Here is an 18661-nt window from a genome sequence, read left to right on the forward strand (position 1 = left end):
TACCTCTCCCTGGGTTACACCATAGCCTCCAACAGGCCTTCCACTCCTCCACTGTCCTTACCATAGTCTGTTATTCACTGTAGTCGGAATGATCTTCTGTGAACATAAATCACATCTAGTCAAATTCCCCATGGAAATCTTTATGTCGTCCTATTGCTTTCAGAGCAAAATGTAAATTTGTGACCAAGGCCAACAAGACTCTGAGGTTCTGACTCCCATACGTTCCTTCTATTCCATCCCATTTGACCATGCTTCTCATCTTATTCCTGATCTTCAAGTTAACCCCTTTCCTGCCTTGTTTCCTTTGTATACTTCCCCTCACCCAAATACACTCTCAGTGCTGGTTTGTTCTCATCTTGCATCAGCTCATAATCACTTCTCCAGAGAAGATGACCTTGACCATGCTCCCTAAAAGAATATCCCAGCCTCACCCCAGCCAGTTATTCTATATCACATTACCATTTTTAAAAAACTTTTTTATTGTTATCTAGTGTGCCCCTCATACTGGAATGTAAGTTGCATGAGGGCAGGCACATTATCTATCTTGTTTACTATTGAATCATTCACACTATATATATTTGTGCGTAGCAAATCATAGGCACTTAAGAAATATTTGTCATTTGAATGATGGGCTCACTCTGTTTAGTCAACCCAGGACCTTGCTTTCTCATGTGGGAATGACCTAGAGCTGGATTTGAGAAATTGTTTGAGCCCTAGATCCATCTTCTTCTCGTGGTTGGAATAAGGAAATCTTTTGATTCCCTGTTGCCTTCTTTTGTCTATTCTGTGAGCTCATGAAGGACTGCTATCATTTTAATTTCCAATATATTATAGAAATAATTCCAAATACACATATATGTAGTAAATCAAATATATAGCCAAATCGAGGATAGAAACCACATGTGTATTCCTTTTAAAGGTAGTCAAGATTTTTCCATCTAAATAAGACACATCAGTTTTCCCTAGATCAATCAGTTATAACTATAAAAATGTTAGTTATGAAAGCAACCCAGATTGCATTTTTTTCTCCTTTAAAATAGGTATTTGGTGTTGGAGTTTAACCCAGATTGCATTTTTTTTCTCCTTTAAAATAGGTGTTTGGTGTTGGAGTTCCAAATCCATATCGACTGAGGCCATTCCTTGGGGCCAGAGTCCCTGTGAATAGCAGTTTCTCACCTATAATAAATATACACAATCCTCACAGTGAGCCTTTACAGGTGAGTTTATGTTGATGATATTGAATGAGTTACATTTTGGTGGAAATTAATGCTTACCATGAAATCTCAGTTTGTTACAGTTTGCAAGACTATTTAAAATAATGGGATTTTATAGATGTATCAAAGAGTGGTTATTCTTTTAATGCATCTTGCTGTGGTCAGAATTTTCGATTACAATAGTCCAGGTATTGACTTTTTGGAACCACTTTTTAAACAACTGTGGTTTCTCTGGTGTTACAGTTTAGCAGGTCTGCATTTAACTTAAGAGTTTTCAACTACACAAGGCCATTGCTTTTCTGATGTAACGTAAATTTTTAAAACAGTTCATACTTATTTTTGGTAATAAGTTTTGGGTGATGGCAGCCTGGAAGTTAAAGTCTGAGGAAGGGTAAATATAGAATCACGATTAAAAGCAAACTTATTTTTTGTTTAAAAAGTCCAACTCCTGGGATGCCTGGGTGGCTCAGTCAGCTGAGCATCCTACTCTCAATTTCCACCCAGGCGACGAACCCAAGGTCATGGGATTGAGCCTAGTATTGGGCTCCACGCTGAGCATGGAGTCTGCTTAAGATTCTCTCCCTCTCTGTCTCTCTCTTTCTCTTTCTCTGCACCCCTCCCCTGCTCTCTCTAAAGATGAGATGAGATGAGATGAGATGAGATGAGATGAGATGAGATGAGATGAGATGAGATGAGATAATCCAACTCCTAATTTCGCTCAATCTGTTAGGTACTGATTGTTTTCAAATTTGACATCTCTCCTCACTAGTTCCTGGTCTCTTTTATAGTCAGAGTGGCAAGTGTCACTCCTTTATGTGTTTCCTAAAATCCCCACCGTACATCCCAAGAGACTTCCAACTATGTGACATTTGCTGCCACTGTAGGTTCTAGTTGCGTTGTCTGGTTGAAAGGAGATGTGGATGCTTTCTGGAATAGTTTATAATATCCACACCCAGCCTCCCCAAAGTTCTTTAGGACCAGTACTGCAGGCCTTAACAGCAGCTTGAACATAACAGGAGGAGGGAAAATACTACATATTGTAGTAAGCTACAGAGCTTTGACAACCAAACTGATTCTTGTCATCCCAGAACCCCCAGTAGAAATGTTCATGAACAATGAAAAAGAAAATGTAGAAGAGAAAAAAATGAGATTTTTAGAGCCTGAATTGTGAAATTATATGCTAAGGTAGCAAAAAAGAGGTTTCTTCCCAACGTTTGGCTAACAATTAGGTGAGCATAACTACTAATAAAAATACTCTACCCAAATTTGAATTATTTTTAGCTAGATATTTTCATTACAAGAGAAGAAAAGTCTCTTGTGTCCTGTTTTTACAAGTGAAAAGTATTTGTATTTCCTCTTCATCACTCGATCATTTATATCCTTTTGCTAAATTTATTTTTTTTTCAATATATGAAGTTTATTGTCAAATTGGTTTCCATACAACACCCAGTGCTCATCCCAAAAGGTGCCCTCCTCAATACCCATCACCCACCCTCCCCTCCCTCCCACCCCCCATCAACCCTCAGTTTGTTCTCAGTTTTTAACAGTCTCTTATGCTTTGGCTCTCTCCCACTCTAACCTCTTTTTTTTTTTCCTTCCCCTCCCCCATGGATTTCTGTTGAGTTTCTCAGGATCCACATAAGAGTGAAACCATATGGTATCTGTCTTTCTCTGTATGGCTTATTTCACTTAGCATCACACTCTCCAGTTCCATCCATGTTGCTACAAAGGGCCATATTTCATTCTTTCTCATTGCCACGTAGTACTCCATTGTGTATATAAACCACAATTTCTTTTTTTTTTTTTTTTTTTAATACATGAAATTTACTGTCAAATTGGTTTCCATACAACACCCAGTGCTCATCCCAAAAGGTGCCCTCCTCAATACCCATCACCCACCCTGCCCTCCCTCCCACCCCCCATCAACCCTCAGTTTGTTCTCAGTTTTTAACAGTCTCTTATCCTTTTGCTAAATTTAGATAATAATGTATTTTCTCTGTTTTGGCAAACTTTTATCAGAAATTATATAGAAACCTCATAAATAAATTCCTGCTGCTTTCTTTCCTTGACTGTTTTTAGTCAACTTATTTTTGTTGTTGTTGATGTTCATCTAGGCTTTTTCTAGTTATAGTATTTTAATTCAAGAATGTATGCCACACTGGACTTTTCACCAGCATGCAGGAGAGCAAATGGAAAAACCAAAGCTGTCCTCTTAGAAAAAGTATAGATTATTTTTTTTAATGTTTATTTATTTTTGAGAGGAGAGAGAGAGAGAGAGCACACAGGCAGGGAAGGGGCAGAGAGAGAGGGAAACAAAGGATCTGAAGCAGGCTCCACACTGTCAGCACAGAGCCCGATGTGGGGCTTGAACTTAGGAATTCGAAAATATCATGAACCTGAGCTAAAGTTGGATGCTTAACCAGCTGAGCCACCCCAGTGCCTCACAAGTATAGATGATTTATCTGGAAGGCACTCTTAACCTGATGGTTCTACAATAGGTTATACTGTGCCATTAGTCTTATCCTTAAATTTAAGAAAATACTGTAAACAGGAAATTGTATGTGATTTGTTTATTTTGTATAAAACACAGACCCATTAGTATGTTCTCACTGAAAAAAAAAAAATGTTAACAACTCAAACATGTAAAGCAAAACTCCCCTTGAACTTCTACTTTTTTAATCCAGTGCTGTCCACTAGAACTTTCTTCGGTGGTGTGTCTGTATCTGCTCTGTCCAGCAGCCACTAGCCACACGTGGCTAATGAGCAGTTGAATTTGTGGCTAGGGGTGGCTAAGAAACTGAACATTTATTTTCTTTTATTTCTGTAATTTTAAATGTAAATAACTCCAGGTATCTGGTAACTGTTGTGTTAGCTCAGCTCCAGTCCCAGCCCCTCCTCATAGATACTACTCATATGATCTTGGTGCACCAGATCAGACCTCATTCAGGACACTTGTACACATATATGTGGACACACAAAAATAAACACTCTTTGCAAAAAAAAATTTTTTTACACGAACTATATTATTCTCTATATTTTGCCTTCATTTTTTTTCTACACTTTATTAAATTAGAATAAATAGCACTGGACTTAAAATCAGTGATATGTCACATTCCTAATTTTAATGTGATCTTTCCTTTGAATTTTATAATGTAGTCTTTTTCTGTACCCATTTCCTTATTCCTTTCCCGATAATCAGTAGTCTACCCTTTAATCTTCTGTTTCCACACATTGTTAGGCTTGTTTTCTTAATACCTTGGAAGTTGAAATGAATAATATGTGATGTCGTCTGGTTTTTTTCAGAAAAGATTCTACAGTCACTCCATCAGTTAAGATGGTATTACTATTGGGGTACCTGAGTGTCTCTGTCAGTTAAGTGTCCAACTTTGGCTCAGGTCATGATCTCACAGTTCATGAGTTCAAGCCCCGCATCAGGTTCTCCACTGCTAGCACAGAGCCTGCTTTGGATCTTTGTCTCCCTCTCTCTGCCCCTTCCCTGCTCACATGCTTTCACTCTCTCTCAAAAATAAACAAACATTAAAAAAAAAAAAAAAAAAAGATGGTATTACTGTCAATACAACTGGGACCATAGGGGAACACTGTACTAAATCAAAAGGCAGGTAATAATACTTAGAAAATCTTAGCTCGTTAGTTTTTGCTAAATGCATTACTCTAACAACATAACATACAAAACCTTTTTTTTTTTTTTTTTTAATTTTTTTTTAACATTTATTTATTTTTGAGACAGAGAGAGACAGAGCATGAACAGGGGAGGGGCAGAGAGAGAGGGAGACACAGAATCTGAAACAGGCTCCAGGCTCTGAGCTGTCAGCACAGAGCCCGACACGGGGCTCGAACTCACGGACCGTGAGATCAACATACAAAACCTTTAAGTTCATACTAAAGCATTGCTGTTTTTCCTGCATTCTCCTTTCTTATGTATTCCTGAAGGACTTATGTGATAAAACAAGTGAAGGTTTTCCACCCATTCTTTTACTTCACTCCACATTTGAATTTAATTAAATATATTATTTCTTTTTAAGAGATAGGGTTACCTGCCTTGAAAGGAAAGTCTCCAATGGAGGACCTGGGTGGCTCAGTTGGTTAAGCGTCCAACTTGGCTCAGGTCATGATCTCGCTGTTTGTGAGTTTGAGCCCTCCATTGGGCTCTAGTGCTGACAGCTCAGAGCCTAGAGCCTGCTTTGGATTCTGCGTCTCCATCTCTCTCTGCCCTTTGCCCGCTAATGCTGTGTCTCTCTCTCTCTCAAAAATAAACATTTTTAAAAATTAAAAAGAAAAAAGGAAAGTCTCCTGCCATATGACCCATTCTATCCCCAGGTATTTACCCAAGAGAAAAGAAAGCAGATGTTCACACAAAGACTTATACAATGCAGTGTTCATAGCACCTTTATCCATAATGACCAAAAACTGGAAACAACCCACATGTCCATCAGTAGGTGAATGGATCAATAATTGTGGCATAGCCATAAAATTGAAAAGAAATGAACTCTCCAGTTCCATCCACGTTGCTACAAATGGCCAGATTTCATTCTTTCTCATTGCCAAGTAATATTCCATTGTATATATAAACCACATCTTCTTTATCCATTCGTCAGTTGATGGACATTTAGGAACTGGAGAGTGTTATGCTAAGTGAAATAAGTCAGGCAAAGAAAGACAGATACCATATGTTTTCACTCATATGTGGATCCTGAGAAACTTAACAGAAGACTAGTGGGGAGGGGAAGGGGGGAAAAAAAAGTTACAGAGAGGGAAGGAAGCAAACCATAAGAGACTCTTAAAAACTGAGAACAAACTGAGGGTTGATGGAGGCTGGGGGAGAGGGGAAAGTGGGTTGATGGGCATTGGAGGGCACCGGTTGGGATGAGCACAGGGTGTTGTATGGAAACCAATTTGACAATAAATTACATATATAAAAATAAAAGAAATGAACTATTAATACATACAACAACATGATGAATCTCAAAATAATTACACCAAGTTAAAGCAGCTTGATACAAGAGTATATACTTGTATGATTCCATTTATATAAAGCTCTAGAAAATACAGATTAATCTAGAGTGGCTGAGCTCAGCTCATTGGTTGCTTAAGGATATAGGGGGACAGAGAGAGACAGGTAGATTGCAAGGGACATGAAGAAAATTTGGAGATAATGGGTATATTTAATGTCTTAATTGCAGTGGTAGCTTCACGCCTGTATATGTATGTCAGAATTTATCAAGTTGTACAGTTGAAATATGTGTTGTTTGTTGTATATCAGTTATACCTCAGCAAAATGGTTTTTAAAAATCATGAGTATAGATACAAGCCACAGAGGTATTATTAATGGTTCCTATGGTTTTGCCACCAAGAGAAACCAGATATTGTCATAGTGCTTTAAAAATGTTACATATATCTCAGAATAACATATTCTTCACTATTTCACAATTATAGTGGTTATTAGATCTGCTAAAGCTTGTTACAAATGTGTGAATAAAGAAGCATTTGTGTAACTACAAGAAATACAAAATTTATTTCTAAAATTTGATAATTTCCATAAACTATTTTTCCTTTGAAAATAAAAAGTGGTCTATGGATAGATTTTCTTTAATCCAGTGTCTGAAATAACTATACTGTTTCTAACTTTAATGTTTTAAATTTACCTTGTTTTAATTAAAATTAATCACCATTGGGGAGCCTGGATGGCTCAGTTGGTTAAGCATCCAGCTTCAGCTTGGGTCATGATCTCATAGTTAATGAGTTTGAGCCCTGCATCGGGCTCTGTGCTGACAGCTCTGAGCCTGGAGCCTGCTTCGGATTCTGTGTCTCCCTCTGTCTCTCTTCTACTCCCCCACTTGCACTCTGTCTCTCTGTATTTCAAAAATAAATAAATGTAAAAAAAAAAAAAAAATCATCAGTGCTCACACATCTGAAGCACTGACTCCAGTGATAAGACATGAGATTTATCCTACTTTTATATCTATAAACATTTTTAAATTTTTCTAAGATATAGGATGTCAGACTTATTTCTATATAACGGCAAATCACTTGCGTTGAGAATATGATTTTGAGCTTAACCATCATGTCCCCTTTCATCACAGGTTGTAGAAATGTACTCTAGTGGAGGAGATCTTCACCTAGAACTCCCAACAGGTCAACAAGGAGGCACCAGAAAACTGTGGGTGAGTGCTGCCATATTTCTCTCTCGATTACTTGCTCAAATATACCAGAAAATAGTTTAACTTCCTATCACATGAATAAATGTAGGTGACTCCCCCTTAATTATATCTTAATATTAAATTTACATCAGATATTCTTGAAAATTGGATGATACAGGGAGAGAAAAGTATAAGTAATTTTTGGAAAAAGCAGTGAACAAAATTGGTGGGAGCTTTAACCCACTGTGTAGAAAGGAAGAGATTTCAACTATCCACGGAGTTATATTGGTAAAGTTGTCTCTGACTCTAACAATTTATAATGTGCTTTTTATACTAAGATTTAAAAAAAAAAAAAAAAAAAAAAACCTCTGGGAAGGATCCATTATATGTTTGAGGTAGAGAATTGAACTTTCAGACTTATTGTTGATAGAGATGACGTTTTCGGAGGGAATGTAGTCAAGCCCTTGTGACGACATAGAAAATTTTAAATTCTTAGGTGATGTACATCCACCTTTAATATTATTGACTAACACTAGTTTGTGTCAATGCTTAGAGAACCCCTGTTTCTTAGAGAATACCAGCAAATATTAATCAATGAATGTGTAGCAGCTACCTGATTTGTGAAGTTTCCTGCCTTAGGAGAGTTTTTCTTTAAATGTTGTTTGCCAAGCTTTAATCAAAGAGGGGAAAGGCACAGTAAACACAGTTCTTATACTGAGGGCACTCTAATCATTGTTTATCCATAATTGAAGACAACGGACTTTACCACTATGAATGAGTTCTGAAGATCAGATTTATTTATTAATTGCTCTGTTAAACACACGTAGCCTCTTGTTCTATCTTCTGACCAGTCTCAACCAAGGAAGGGATGCAGAAGGGACATTTTTAGGATGTTCACTTGAGCAATTAGAAACAAATTTGTCAGGATTTGGTTAACTCCCCAGATATAGAAACACACTGGCAAATAGGAATATGTAATGGATGGTTCATTTATATCCTTTCACAAAAATGTTTTATCTTGAAATTACGTTATTGTTTGAAAAGCCTTTGAGAGAAGTAGTATATAAAACAATGCTTCAGAGAATTAACTATAAGCTATTAAGTTTGTATTATAATTCTACGTAGAAGAGCTAAGAATTTACTGTGAAGTATAATTGGTATCTAATAAACATAAGAGAATTCATATTTCTAATTAGTTAAGAACTGTAATGAATGGTAGCAGAGATGGCATAATGTTTTAATAATCCCAGTGGCTGCAAGAAAAGATAAAGTTATTCTTCTTCCTACAAACGTAGAGTAAAAATAAAAGTCAATTGGCCTTGACCTCACCCTCAGCCCATTTCAGTGTACATAAGAAAAGCCCAGAGACCAAGTCAGCTCCCTAGAGATGGGGAAGTGGATGGTGCATCTCTTGTGGCCCCAGGAGGGTTCCAATCACTTCTTTCCTACTTTGAGGCTAAAAAGTTAAGAGAATAGAGGTAAGTGAGATGAATAATAAATTCTAAAACACAGGGATTTCCTTAAATATGCCAGAAGGTATGTGCAGAGAAATTCTGATGGTCCCAAGCAAGCCAGATTGTTGTAAAACCAGGAAAAGAAATCCATCTCAAAAAAAAATTTTTTTTTGCCCCAATAAATCTTCCCTCTAGTGTATTTGTCAGTGTTCTCTCATTACAGGCCTGAAAATTTTTCCATCTTCCTTGCTAAGAGACTTATTGAAAGCAGTTGGTCAACTGTGGATTTGCCTGAGAAGCTTTGTTGTGTTAGGTTTTAAATGAAAGGACAGAGAGAGTCCAAGCTCTCTTGATTATTATTTAAAGAGATCCTGTAGATTTCTAGAAAAGGATTTCCCTCCAATGCTGACATCTCTGTTTGGTGGAGAATTTTAGTACTGAATTATATGTCCAAGCATCACACTAAAAGATAACTGGTTTTATAGATTAATTCTATCTTTTAATGATAATTTTGCAACTGAAAATTTTATTTCTTTCACTTGGCTCAATTTTACATATCATGCTTCCTCAGTTCTAAGATGGGCTTCTTTCACATTGTAATATTCTTCACGTTGGAGTATGTGTTACAATCCATAGAATATATCCATTTAAATGGCAGTGTGTTGTTTTTTTTTTTCTTAGTAGGTATATAAAATAATAATGCATCCTCAGTCAATGTTGTTTTCTTCAAAAAACTATGGTGGCTTTTGCACCATCACAAAAGCTGTGCTACATTATGGTCTGTTAACTTGTCAGGAAATTCCTCCTTATGAAACCAAGGGAGTGATGAGAGCCAGTTTTTCATCCAGGGAAGCAGATAATCACACCGCCTTCATCAGAATAAAGACAAATGCTTCAGACAGCACAGAATTTATCATCCTTCCTGTGGAGGTAGAAGTTACAACAGGTTAGTAGAAAACCAGAGGAACAGTAAATGCATTTGTTTTGTATTTAATACATCTTAACTTTGGGCAAAGAAAAATCTAATGGTTTACTTTTCTGTCTTCCAAGCTCCTGGAATTTATTCCTCAACTGAAATGCTAGATTTTGGTACACTACGAACACAAGGTAAAAAAAAAAGGGGGGGGGGGAGAGACAGTATTTTTATAAGTCTTTAAAAAACAAAAATGCCTCTGTTCAGTGCTGAATGGCTCTACTTTTAACTCCTTTGTAGCTCAGCTTTGAAATTACTTGTCAGTGGGTTGCATGATCTTATAGAAACCTTCTTTGGGGAACTTCAAGCCCTCACAGGTTAATACCCCATTCCTTTGAGGGCTACCATTGCTTACCAGGTGGGAAAGCAAGGTCATAAGATAACTTAAGGGAATATTAAGGCACAAAGTAGTTTCTGAGTTTTTAAATCCAAGTTCTCACCTATTCAGTTATGCTTACTCCTTTTTTTAACAGTAAATAAAAGGGGGGGGGGGGCTTTACTTCTGGATTTTTATTTAGAAATGGATTACTCAGTTGCATTATAATAGCATAATGTTAAATTATGTCCCAGATGGTCAAAGAAAAAATTCAAATTCTAAAATTGAAAATGCTCAAGTTAAAGGATTTATTAAGGAAAAAATAGAAATACTTGTAATTTGGGATTTCTATGGACCATATGTAATTAGAAGTTGGTTGTTGAGAATTGGAGACCCCTTTTTGAAAATTAGATTTTTCACACTGATAATTTAACATTATTAATTTGCTTCCTTATGCTTTCCTAGAGAACTAAAAGATTAGTAATAATGTCTAATTTCACTAAAAAAATATGTTTTGTTCTGATTTTTTGTCTGGTTGTTTAGGAGGGGACAGTTCTTATACAGTGTCCTTGTGAGTAAGGTGATTGCTATTTATGAGTTAGGTGGAATCACATTCTTTTTATTAATGTGATTATAGTTCTTTTTCACATTCTAGAATAGATTCAGTCTGATATCTAATAAGGTAAAATTCTAGTTTGCCATAAAGCAGTTCTGTTAAAGAAATATTTCTTCTCTTCAATTTTAACAGATCTACCAAAAGTTTTAAACCTTCATTTATTAAATTCAGGAACAAAAGATGTACCAATAACAGTAAGTTTTTACTTATTTTCTCCTAATTTATATATTCTTTGTTTTTAAACGTATGACCACCTTAAAACTAATTAAACTCTTCCTCTAAAGGATTCTGTTCTTTGGTGGCCTAATGACACTTTGGTTCTAAGTGTGATGTGAGAAACCTGTTCTGCCTCTAACCACCAAATTTCAAAGATGAGAAGGAAAGTAGGTGATCTTCCCCAAGCTAAGTCTGAATCAAAGTTCCTGAGGTTCTTGTTGAGGCAGAATCATACAAGAGGCTTGTGGATTCTGATAAACCCTAGGATGTATGCCATGTGCAAAGAAAAACAAGTTATAAAGATTCCATCAGGTTTGGTTGTTAGACTTAAGGTATGGGTAAATGAAAAGGAAAAAAGGTTCAGATGAATTGGGAAGGGAAATAATAAAGCAAAGAGATATGGTAGGTAACATTAGAATGCTATTAACATCTGTCAAAGGTACCCCTTCCACCTGGCAGCTATTATAGTATACTAAATAGCAAACTATAAACTGAGGTCATCTCTTCCCCTCACACATGCACATAGAACAAGTGATTTTTATGTCTTACAGTGGAATTGAGGAGCCAGTACACAATTTGAGGGGAAAAAAGTAAAAGAGAGCTATCTGGATTTTGCTTTGGCCCACAACCTCACCTTCTGGTGAAGTCCACAAGATACATACGTAGGGAATAATGGAAAAAGAAAGCAGTACATTTTTATTATAATGTGTGCTGATTCAGAAGCCTAAATTCAGAGAACTCTGATAAAATGATATAGATCAAAGGGGCATGAGACTTAAGGGACCTTTGTCCATCCAGGGCCAAACCCAGAGTTTACTGCCAACTGGTGGAGTAGACCAAAGAGAGAAGAGTTTATAAACCCTAAATGAGGGAGCAAGATTGGGTAACCATATTTTAAATTTTTTTTTAATGTTTTTATTTATTTTTGAGACAGAGAGAGACAGAGCATGAGCAGGGGAGGGGCAGAGAGAGAGGGAGACACAGAATCTGAAGCAGGCTCCAGGCTCTGAGCTGTCAGCACAGGGCCTGACGCAGGGCTTGAACTCCCTGAATGTGAGATCATGACCTGAGCTGAAGTCAGACGCTTAACCAGTTGAGCCACCCAGGCACCCCAAGGGGGTAACCATATTTTAATGCACAGTGACTGTGCTCATGAGTGGGATCACATTCTGGGTGGTGTCTTGCTGTCTGACCTAGTATTTCTTCCTGCTAGGTAGAAGAACTGGGGGAATGGGTTTTGTAGAATGCTTCCCCACTATGCAGTGGGTTGAAACTGTCCCACTTGGAGTTCCTGCCTGTCCACTCTTGGCAGCCTGAGAGCAGGCTGAGAGCAGTTGCCTGGGTCTGCCGTGATACATACCTATACCCCTCAAGGATCCTCAAGGGTTGGGACCCCACTGCAGGTGATAAGGAACAGCTCTTTTGACCTGGCCACCCTGATACCATTGAAACAAAACACAAAGGCAGTGAGCAGCAGCATTATGTCCCTTGTTTTTGTTATTTTTCTTCCTTGATAGCAACAAAGGTCCCTTAGTCCATGTATTTTTATATGCTTGCTTTCAAAAATATATTCATTTTTTTATTTAGTGACTTTGTTTTTTTTTAATTCAGTTTTTTGAAAGATTGTCATCAAAGTCTCTATGGAATGAAATTGTCAGCATGTTCTCCGGTAGTGACCTTTTACATAAGAAAGTATTACAGTGAACGTTCCTGTGTATAATTTCTTTTTAATTCCTATTTATAGCAATAATTAATTACACTTTTCAAAAAATACATAATGGTGATTGTTGCTATATTAAGTGATTAGTGATTGGTTTTGGCTCTTTATAGTGAAATTTTCACAAATCTATAGAAAAATAAGCAAAATAAGGACAGTATAAATGTTTCTAAAAATATGAGTTACATGTATGTTAATGCAAACACCCTTTCTAAACAAGGACTGTTCTGCAATAATATGCTTTGTTTTCTTTGTTTGATGTTAAAATATCAGTTATTTTATAAAGGTAGTAGATAGCTGTTTTGCTAGTGTCGTGGTTTCCAATAGAATGAGTTGGAAAGTATTCTCTCCTTTTGGGGCAAGAATTTGTGAAGGATTGTCGTTAACTCTTCTTTAAATGTTTGGTAGAATTCACCAATGAAGTCCACTGGGCCTGGACTTTTATTTGTGGGAGGTTTTAGAATTCAATCTCTTTAGGCCTATTCAGATTTCTATTTCTTCTTGGTCGGTTTCAGTGACTTATGACTTTTCTAGGAGTGTTTTCATTGCATCTCAGTGTTCTAATTGGATGGCATACCACTGTTCATAGTGTTCTCTTCTAATACTTTTCTTTTTTCCCTGTGAAGTAGATGGTAACATCCCATTTATCATTCTTGATTATAATTAATTTAGTCTTCTCTATATTTGAAAAGTATTTTGAGTCAGTCAAGCTAAAGGTTTGTCAATTTCGTTGATCTTTTCAAAGAACTAATGTATGGTTTTATTAATTTTCTCTATTTTTCTTTGTTTGCCATTAAAACATCCTTTTATTTGATGAATCAAGTAGATAGCAGGAGACTCCCTTTGTTCCCCTGCCACTATCATCCTCACATTTGCAAACTAAAAAATTAGAAAACCTCTGTTAGTCTTCCCTCCCCAACCATAAACACATACACACACATTTTAGGTTTTACCAGTCAATGAAATGCAAAGGCCTTCTTATCACTGCTCTGTGTTAACATTTTAAAATCGTTCTTTACACCAAGAATTGTGATTCTTTTTGTTCAAAAGTCTCGAGGTTAATTTATCAGACTTTCCTCCATAATAGAGTGTAATTCCTTCTGCTAGATATTTCAGATTGCTTTGGCTCCAGCCTACTTTTATCTTCTTTGAACTTTTTGATACTGATTTCTTTTGTAGCCCAATTGACCACATAGAGCACCTGTACTGTATACATGGTAATGTAGGCAGCACTCGTCCCAGTTCTTTTTCTCTCCAAAGCTCAAGTGTTTTCTCCACTGAGAAATCATCTGGTTGCATAGCTTCTTGGTGACACGTTCAGAGATACCTCTTTAGCTTGGACAGCAGTTCATTTGCCTGTGGGGCAGACACTGGCTGTTGTTGATGGATCACCCTGCTGTTGCCTCAGTTTGAGATGTCAGATAATTTTTATTTTAGTGTGTTCTCCATGCTGTTTGCCCGTGAGTGGTTTCTTCCATCTGTAGGATGCCTTGCACCAAGCAGGGTCGTTAATGAGAACTTTCATGTCAGGCAGACTTCAGGCCTGCAGTCACTTCCCCAAATGTGAGAATTTAGAGATTTGATGGCAGAGTACCTTTACATAGCCCAAACAATCTTCTCTATTTTTTTTTTTTTTTTACATACAATGAATGGACCAAAACAAATGTCTTTTATAGTAAACATTTTCTTTAAAAGTGAAATTATCAATCTTAAGAATATGAATGAAAGGCACCTGGGTGGCTCAGTTGGTTAAATGTCCAACTTTTGATATCAGATCAGGTCACAATCTCATGGTTCATGAGATCAAGCCCATGTAGGGTTCTCTGCTGACAGCCTGGAGCCTGTTTTGAATTCTGCGTTTCCCTCTCTCTGCTCCTCCCCCACTTGCATTATCTGTCTGTCTGTCTGTCTCTCTCTCTCTCTCTCTCTCTCTCAAAAATAAATAAATAAACATTTTAAAAAATTATTTTAAAAAAATGAATGAAAAAATACTGTTGTATTCAGTTCAATTATAACAGAATTAAAGAGGCAGTTTTAGGATACATTATAAGTGAACATTTTTGTTGTTACTATGGGTTATGCACTATGCTAGTTTCTTTACATAGATTACCTTATTCAATTCAACAGTCCTATAAAGTACACAGGTTCTAGTTTTCCAAATAAGGGAAATGAATCAGCTTTTTTAATTTTTTTTTTAACGTTTATTTATTTTTGAGACAATGACAGACAGAGCATGAACGGGGGAGGGTCAAAGAGAGAGGGAGACACAGAATCTGAAACAGGCTCCAGGCTCTGAGCAGTCAGCACAGAGCCCGACGCGGGGCTCGAACTCACGGGACCGCGAGATCGTGACCTGAGCCGAAGTCGGATGCTTAACCGACTGAGCCACCCAGGCGCCCCTGAATCAGCTTTTTTTAAAAGTGACTTCTTCAACCATAAAAACTCAAAAGTTACTTGAAGGTATATTAGTATATAATGACACCATTAAGTCTTTATAAATATATCATTTTAATTTCATATTCAGTATTTCTACTAAAAATCTTTTAATCTATAATATATGTCTGTATATCTGCATTTGTAGCTACGTATGTATGTATTTTTCCTAATATCCAGAGCCTACACTCTGCCAGTGTTTTGTTAGTTTCTTCTTACTTCCTCATTCATTATTCCGTTTAATGGGCGTCAACTATATGCCAGCTTCTGTGCGAGGTGTGTGAGAACATAGCAGTAAATCAGATAGCCAAGGTTCCTGCCCCTATTGAGCTCACTTTTTAGCTGTGAGACTGATGACAGACAGGTATGCAACAAAATTGTAAATCAAACCAAGTTCTAACAAAGAAAGAAACAGAATAGAATGTAAGTGAGGGAGGGAGATGGTTAGACAGGGTTGTCTCAGAGAAGCTGACATTTGAGGTAATAAATGAAGAGTAAGAAGTTGGCACCCCTAAGAAAGCTAGCTGACAAGTATTACCATCAAAGGGAACAGTGATTGCAAAGGCCTGAGGCAGAAACAACTTTGGATGTCCTGGGAAAGAAAGGAGGGTTGAACATAAAGGGAGGGCCGGAGGGTTGATCCTGGTTTTCTGGGCTCTCGGAGGTGTTTAGATTTTATTATAAGTGCAACAGCAAATTACAGAATTTTAAGCAAGGGAGAGACATCATCTAATTAATGTGTTATAAAGGTCATAGTAGCTAGTTTGTGGAGAATTCACTGCAGGAAGTTAGGAGTCCATTGCAGTGGTCCACTTGAGAGGTAATGTTAGCTTAGACTTCTTATCTTATCAGCCAGGAAACAAACCCATCTACCATGGAAACTGAGTTATAAGAGAGCTTCCTAAGGTTTTTTCCTGTATCTTGCTACATAATATGCCATACTTAGAGACTGACATATTTTTATAAATGTCCCACCTCTGTCCATTTCACAAATATATAATATCTTTAGGATGACCTAGGCATTGCCAGAAGCTGGAGGGTTGTTGTTTTTTTTTTAATTCCCCTTAAAGGAATTCAGAGTTTCTTCATCTTTCTAGATATGGGACTCCTGAGGCAAGCATCTGAAAATAAACAGTTCTCACCTGTTAATGGACAAGATACTCAGGTTCAAGCCTGTCTGACTTTGATTGTCTGTAATGCAACTTTGAGAATATGGTTTTTCCTCAACACTTAAAAAACATTAATGCAGTATAAATGATGGAATAAATTTGCTTTGAGATATCTTAAAAGGAACATTTGCATGAAGTTTCCTTACTAATTGATGAATAAGAATGACAGATATACTTTAATTTTACCAGTGTAAACTTGATATGAGCTTTAATAAATTTGTGTATCCGTTGTTAGAAATACAATTGTTACATACTGGAAGATTATTTTCCTTTTCAAATGTTTTTCTAAATAGTTTTAGAATGTGCTGGGCCTTTGAATCTCACTTGAGAGTTACTGAACATTAGTTGGGTATGAATATCGTGAGAAAAGGCTAGAACTATATTTAGAATATGTGCAAGCTGCCTTTCCCGGGAATCTTGCCATATTTTTTTCTACTTCTCCATTATCTTTAGTATGCAACTGTTAGTAACTGATTCTAAAATAGATTGTTAGTGTAAATATGCTTAATACAAGTTAATGATTTTGTATTATTTTTCATTTAAGGCCACCAGAATAGGGGAAAAAAAAAAAAAAAACCAGAATGAGCCACTACTTAAATGTTTTGTTTGTTTAGCTTTGTTTTTGATTCCTTGGAAAATGGATTTTTCCATTTTGTTGGGCTTTTTTTAATAATAAGTGAACAGTTCAGATCATTTGTATAAAACTTGAGTCAATGGGGCCCCTGGGTGTCTCAGTTGGTTAAGCATCCAACTTTGAGTCAGGTAATGATCTCCGGGTTCATGAGTTTGAGCCCCGCATCGGGCTCGCTGCTCTCAGCACAGATCCCACTTCAGATCCTCTGTCCCCATGTCTCTTTCTCTGCCCCTCCCCCACCCATGTGCACACTTTCCCTCTCTCTCTCTCTCTCTCCTTCTCCAAAATAAATAAAACATTAAAAAAGTGAGTCAATTGAATGTTTGCTTACTATTGGTGCAATAAAGAGAGAAGGAGAGAGTTAATAATACTGAATATAAAAATTTTCTTCTAGGGGCATCTGGGTGGCTCAGTTGGTTAAGGATCCTGCTTCTACTCAGGTCATGATCTCACAGTTTGTGAGTTCAAGCCCCACATTGGGCTCCATGCTGACAGCTCAGAGCCTGGAGCCTGCTTCAGATTCTGTGTCTCCCTCTCTCTCTCTGCCCCTGCCCTGCGCTTGCTCTCTCTCTCTCTCTCTCTTTCTCTCTCTCTCTCTCTCTTAAAAATAACTTTAAAAAAAAAAGGAAAACAATTAAAAATTTTTTTCCTCTGGTAAGGAAAATCTTAGAGTAATATGTTACATGTGAGAAAAACATTTTTCATCAAGTACTCTAAGCTCCTACTATTTACAGTGACTGTTTTAAATAAATAAATAGTTTTATTTAGCTATTTCTGTTATGGTGTCGTGCAGGCTAATAGCACTCAAAAGGTGTCGTCGTCATTACTAATGAACTGCTACTTGCAGTCTTTAAGCGTATTTGAAAATGGTCAAGATTCCATTCCTACTCTGACACATTCAGTAGAGCATGTGGAAGTCCTCTGCAAACTACAGTGCTTTATACGATCATCTCTCTAACAAATCTTGACCTCAGGGTAAAAGTGCTCATTTGAAAAAAGAACAAAATTAATACAACCACCAAATTTTGTAAATAGATGGAATCTTAGAAAATACCTAATCTAATCCCCTAGTGTTTTACAGGCAGGAAAAATAAGGCCCAGAGTAGATGGGCAGCTTACTCAAACTGACACTTCTAGTTAAATACTTAATATCTTTTTTGTTGCATAAATTCATCAAATGGGATTGTCACGTACACTTCTGTACTGCTTTCCTTTCCTTTAGAAGAAGTATTAGTGTAGGTATGTAATATATGAAACCTTCCCGTTTTATAGTCAAACTGCTTTGTTTTATTGTTAAAAATCACACACACACACACACACACACACACACTCTTTAAGGGATGAAGAGATTTGTATTTTAAATGATTGCTACTAATCGCAAGCGTACTGATAATAAATATATCAATATGAACAAATCCACTTGCAGCCCCAGTTAGAGATTCCAAAGCAAATGAGAAGTTCAGAAGAAAGATAAAAGAGTTAAAATACCAAAAGACCCTGAGGCCAAGAGCTCAGGCTATTAAGATTTCTAGCTCAGAAAACTGCAGAACCATCCTTAGGGTCATCATTCCAGGCCCAGTAAAGACTAACGAGCAGTGAGGAGGGAGACGCCCCACCATCTGGTAGTAAAAGCAGTGTCTGTAATCTTTATGTGTAACCAACTTTCTTCCCTGTGATAGCACACCAGTGCAAAAGGAGCAGTTTTTCTTCATACTCTATCAGGTGCTTCTTGTACCTTCATTCCACCTTTGCAGTCAGATT

The 18661-nt window shown here is 37.0% G+C and overlaps 1 protein-coding gene across 1 annotated transcript in view; it reads left to right on the plus strand.

Annotated features, from left to right (window-relative positions):
- TMEM131 (transmembrane protein 131) overlaps positions 1-18661 on the plus strand; it is a 234990-nt gene that overhangs the window by 151314 nt on the left and 65015 nt on the right. Inside the window, exons 7-11 of the mRNA XM_053890619.1 lie at positions 1095-1217; positions 7316-7396; positions 9622-9772; positions 9877-9933; positions 10864-10925. Of these exons, the coding sequence (XP_053746594.1) occupies positions 1095-1217; positions 7316-7396; positions 9622-9772; positions 9877-9933; positions 10864-10925 (474 nt within the window). The remainder of the gene's footprint in view (positions 1-1094; positions 1218-7315; positions 7397-9621; positions 9773-9876; positions 9934-10863; positions 10926-18661) is intronic.

The sequence above is a fragment of the Panthera pardus genome, unplaced genomic scaffold (genome assembly GCF_024362965.1).
Source record: "Panthera pardus isolate Hobbes unplaced genomic scaffold, ASM2436296v1 HiC_scaffold_25, whole genome shotgun sequence".
Lineage (NCBI taxonomy): Eukaryota > Metazoa > Chordata > Mammalia > Carnivora > Felidae > Panthera > Panthera pardus.